Source organism: Alnus glutinosa, chromosome 9 (genome assembly GCF_958979055.1).
Source record: "Alnus glutinosa chromosome 9, dhAlnGlut1.1, whole genome shotgun sequence".
Lineage (NCBI taxonomy): Eukaryota > Viridiplantae > Streptophyta > Magnoliopsida > Fagales > Betulaceae > Alnus > Alnus glutinosa.
Window position 1 is genome coordinate 23,514,664 of NC_084894.1, and position 5,152 is coordinate 23,519,815.

Consider the following 5,152-nt stretch of genomic DNA (forward strand, 5'->3'; position numbering starts at 1 on the left):
AAAATTATTTGTTAATATTTTTATTTTAAAGAGAGAAGAAAAATAGTGTTACCAAATAAGTAACAATACTTCTAGAAGGGTTAATAATGTTACTTTTCAAACTATTTTACAAAATTATTTTACACTAATAATAGATCACCTAAATTAGTTTGAAGAGTAAAAGCATGTTTTGGTAAGAATTTTTTTTAAAAAAATATTTTTCAAATACTGTTTAGCAAATATAAAATTCTACTAAGATTTTATCCAAATTTTTTTTTAATTTTCTCTCAAATTTTTTAAACTTTCTAAACATAATTTCAAAAAAAAACAAATTATTTTAATTTTAAAAAATCGCAGACATCCAAATTGTCTTGGCACATCGCTTTATGCCACTCACGAGACTCCTCCCTCTTCAGTCAACCGTCAACCCTGAAGGCTGAAGTTATTCGGATCAACGTACTCTACAGTCTATGCCTCTATGGTTAATTAATATTTTTGTACTTATTATTTTATCTATTTAATTGAAACATAATAATTTAGATTTCAACTACTCCGAGGGTTGTTTATGAATGGCAAGCCGCATGTAGAAGGTGAGAATGGCCTTGGACAGAGCTGAGTGCCCCTATCAATAATCTCATTAGTTTCAGTTCTATCTCTCTGAGAATTCTCTGCTACTTCTCTCAGGTAAACCTGTTTGCTTCTCGCGGAGAAACCGATGGATATCTGACGTTCTTGAGCTTCAAACCTTTTCTTTTCCTGTTCCTTTTGTCACTAGGATGTTCACAACTATGTTTATATCCTAGTCTTTGATCTGGTTTAGGTAGTTCAATTTTTATTTGGTCTGGGATTCAGCTTCTTAATTTGATACTATAAATAGTTATGGATCCTACGCTTTCTGGGTTGCCCGATTTCGTAAACGATGTCTTGGTCGATGATGACCATGCATTTTCACCCAATTCCAATCAATACCCTGATATTTTAAACGAGTACAAATTCAATTTGCCCTCCCCGGACCTTAGCTTCCTTGAAAGTTCATTGCTTTCGCCTGACCTGGGTCACACTGATTTCGCTCCGCCGATAACTGTGGCCCCAGCAGCGGAGCCATATGCTCCGTCCGCTAGCGATAGCATGAGCACACTGTCTGTGGGTACGAGTCCGGGGGGAGAGTCGCCATCAGACGACAGTGAGTTCTCGGAAACGGTTCTCAAGTTCATAGGCCAGATACTTATGGAAGAGAACATAGAGGACAAACCCTGCATGTTTTACGACCCTTTGGGTCTCCAAGTCACCGAGAAATCGTTCTATGATTCTCTCGGTCAGAATTACCCTTCTACCCCCAATCTTTACCAGGAGGAACCAACTTATGTCAGTCACAACTTGGGAAGCCCTGATGATGTTTTTTCTGCAAGCAGTGGTGGTGATTATGGTGTTAGTAGGAGTTCTAGCACTGATCCACAGTGGGTCAGTGGTGTTGGGGAGTACAAGTCCTCTTTTTCACAAGCTGTTGATCCTGGTGACTATGTTTTCCAGCCTAATTTGCAGCCCACTAATGGATCGCAGTTCTTAGCCAATCAGTTGAACAGCGTGGCTAACATCGGTGATGGCATGGAGCTTTTGGCTCAGAACATTTTTGCTGATAGTGAATCTGTGTTGCAATTTAGGAGAGGGTTAGAGGAAGCTAGTAAGTTCCTTCCTAGGGGCAATCAGTCAGTTATTGATTTGGGGACTAGCATGGTATCACCAGAGTTGAAGGGAGAGGATCAAAAGGTGAAACTCAAGGTGGAGAAGGGTGAGAGAGAGATTTCACCGGATGGGTTGAGGGGAAGGAAGAATCATGAGAGGGAAGATGTAGATGTAGAAGAAGGGAGGAGTAATAAGCAGTCTGCGGTTTATGTGGAAGAGAGTGAATTAACAGATATGTTTGATAAGGTGTTGCTTTCCACCGAAAAACTTTCTCTGCTATGTGGTAACAATAACAATGAACCTGTGCAGAATGAAGCAAGCAAGGCATCGCAGCCAAATGGGCAGCCGCAAGGAGCTAATGGTGGGAAGAGTCGTTCTAAGAAACAGGGCAAAATGAAGGAAACGGTTGATTTGAGGACTCTTTTGATTCTATGTGCACAAGCTGTCTCGGCAGGTGACAGTAGAACTGCAAATGAGTTACTGAAGCAGATTAGGCAGCACTCTTCCCCTTATGGTGATGGTTCTCAGAGGTTGGCCCATTTCTTTGCTAATGGACTTGAGGCACGCTTGGCTGGCACTGGCACTGGCACAGGAACTCAAATTTTTTATAGTTCCTTAATTTCAAAAAGGATCTCTGTTTCTGAAATATTGAAAGCTTACAAAGTTCATATTTCAGCCTCCCCTTTCAAGAGGACCTCGCTATTCTTTGCTACCAAAATGATTTATAAAGTAGCAGAGAAAGCAACGAGTCTTCATATTATAGACTTCGGTATCGAATATGGTTTCCATTGGCCACTTCTGATCCATAAGCTCTCAAAAAGAGATGGAGGACCTCCCAAGCTACGTATTACAGGGATAGAGTTTCCCCAACCTGGATTCCGTCCAACAGAGAGTATTGAGGAGACCGGTCGTCGCTTGGCTAAGTATTGTGAGCGGTTTAATGTTCCTTTTGAATACCATGCTCTAGCATCACAGAACTGGGAGACTATCCAAATTGAGGAGCTCAAGATTGATAGGAATGAGATGCTTGCTGTGAACTGTATGAACCGGTTTAAGAACCTACTTGATGAGACAATTGAAGAGACCTGTCCACGGAATGCGGTTTTGAATTTAATCAAGAGGATAAATCCCGACATTTTTGTCCATTCTATTGTTAATGGAGCCTACAATTCCCCCTTCTTTGTCACACGGTTCCGAGAAGCACTCTTCCATTTCTCTGCATTGTATGACATATATGATGTTAATTTACCCCGTGAGAACGAAAAGAGGTTGATGTTTGAGAGAGAGTTCCTTGGGAGGGAGGCTATGAATGTTGTAGCATGTGAGGGCTTAGAGAGGGTTGAGAGGCCTGAGAGTTACAAGCAGTGGCAGGTCCGGACTATAAGGGCTGGTTTCAGGCTGCTGCCATTGGACCCAGAGGTGATGACCTTGTTCAGGTCTAAGATTAAGAAATGGTACCACAAGGATTTTGTACTTGATGAAGACAACCACTGGATGCTTCAGGGATGGAAAGGCCGTATTCTCTATGCTAGCTCTTGTTGGGTGCCGAATTAGGATGTTTGTGAAAAAATTCATAATTGTGGGCATGGCCAGCAAGGAGACCTTAGGTACTGGGCAAACTATTGTTCTTGTTCAATATTCAATGTTTTTCTCTCTTTTGTATGTGGAGGTATATTATAAACGCATCTATGCCAATCTTCTTGAACTTTCTACAGGTGTTTTTATAAATGGTGGTAGAACTATGGATAGGATAAAGGACTGCAAACCCTTTTGAAGACACTGTAATGACTCTAAAACTGTCTACTGACTTGCTTGTTGGGACTCCTGTAGTAAAATCTGTTTGATATTTAGATGAACTTCCACATTACTGGATGTAATAGGAGGGATTTGCCCTTCTTCTTTGTATATTCTTCCATGAGCTTGAAGTTGTGTGTTTGTTTTATCAGATGTACTAAAAGAAAGTAAAAAATTACATCATTTCTTGATATTTTGGTTCTCTTTCAGTTTGTTAATCATTTCATTGCGTCATTTTTGCGAGCATGGCATCTTTGTTTTGCTTTTATGAACTGGATATTGCTAATGCAATTTCAGATGTTTTATATGATAGCACTAGAACAGATTCTTACTTAGTGATCTTAAAAATGTATGCTTGGCGAATGCCTCTTTTTTGTTATTGGATGTATGCTGGTGCGGTACTTGTCCCTCAGGCGCCATTCCAAAATTCTGGCAGCCTAACATATTCCCCTCCCCAACATGATTTTTGATTCTTCATTTTTAGTTGCTTAACGTTTGAACTAAATTTTGGTGTATGGTTTGGATTATGGGGCTGATTAGTAAGGGGAATGATTGTGGGAGATTGAAGTTGAATTTTGGTTGTGGGTTTTATCATGACCGGTTTGGGGAAAATTTTGTGGTGGTTGAGTTTTTTTCGAAGAATTTGGGTCTTTCGAATGAAGGATTGGCTGGAATTTGGGGAGGATGATTTATGGGTTTTCTGTGTATTATTGATCGATTGAGAGGTATCTTTGTAATTTGTTTGGGTTGGGGTTGTAGTTTGGCTGAATGGGTATGAAATTGGAGTTGATTTTTCAGGTATGGCCGGATGATTTATAGGGTTGGTTTTTGAATTTTGATTTTCAGTTTTGGGGTTGTTGATTTTGATGCTCATCCACCACACAAAGGTGGACGGTTTTCATTGTTTGGTGATTGCAGTAGGCCAAAGAAGACAGAGAGTAGATCTAGAAGTTAAATGGGAGAATTCATATTTTGGATTTTGTGATATACTGTTGATTTTCATTATATATTTTTCTGTACAGTCGAGCAATTCTTCAAGGGTGACTTGTGAGCGAGAAGGAAACATGATATGTAAAGGTTATGAGGTTGGCTTCTGCATTTTCTTAGCTCCATCCTAATGCTATGCGATCAATAAAGCAAAGGGACGATGGATGTTAAATTGTTACTCTTCTTTTGCCTTTTTTGGCCTGCTGTACGGTTTCAGTTGCACATGGTAAAGATACACAACGGAGCCTATTGTCGCCGCTGAAGCTCCGCCCGATTTTGAACCTAGCACCGCACCACCCCCTTCAAACCCTTCTCTTTCTTTCTTCCTCTTTCCCTCTCTCTCACTCGGGTTCCGATGTAGCATGGCGTAGTGGATCGTAAAGCCAACAAAAACACAATTTACAAATCTTTCCAAAATCAAGAACCAATAAAGTATTTGAGATATAATAGGAGAAAACTCAACATCTGAGTATTTCTTATTGATAAACTGGTAAGGTCATCTTATTAGGCTAATATAGAGCCTAAATTCGAAACTTTTAAAAAATAATTAAAAAAAAGAACAAAATAAAAATACCTTGTGGCAAATAGAATACTTGGTAAACGTTGATATTACAAAATTGCAGCCCTCTTAAATAAGTTTTTTAACGCCACCAAATTTGTCTCCACTCAATATCGGAATCAAAACAATATAATTATTTTGAAATTCAAA

General features: G+C 39.5%; 1 protein-coding gene across 1 annotated transcript; it reads left to right on the forward strand.

Annotated features, from left to right (window-relative positions):
- The first annotated feature begins 509 nt into the window (after positions 1–509).
- On the forward strand, positions 510–3,649 carry LOC133877373 (scarecrow-like protein 34). The gene is made up of 2 exons (XM_062315650.1): positions 510–3,269; positions 3,378–3,649. Exon 1 carries the CDS (start codon positions 859–861, stop codon positions 3,214–3,216), a length of 2,358 nt encoding a protein of 785 aa, XP_062171634.1. The 5' UTR covers positions 510–858; the 3' UTR covers positions 3,217–3,269; positions 3,378–3,649.
- The last annotated feature ends 1,503 nt before the right edge of the window (positions 3,650–5,152 follow it).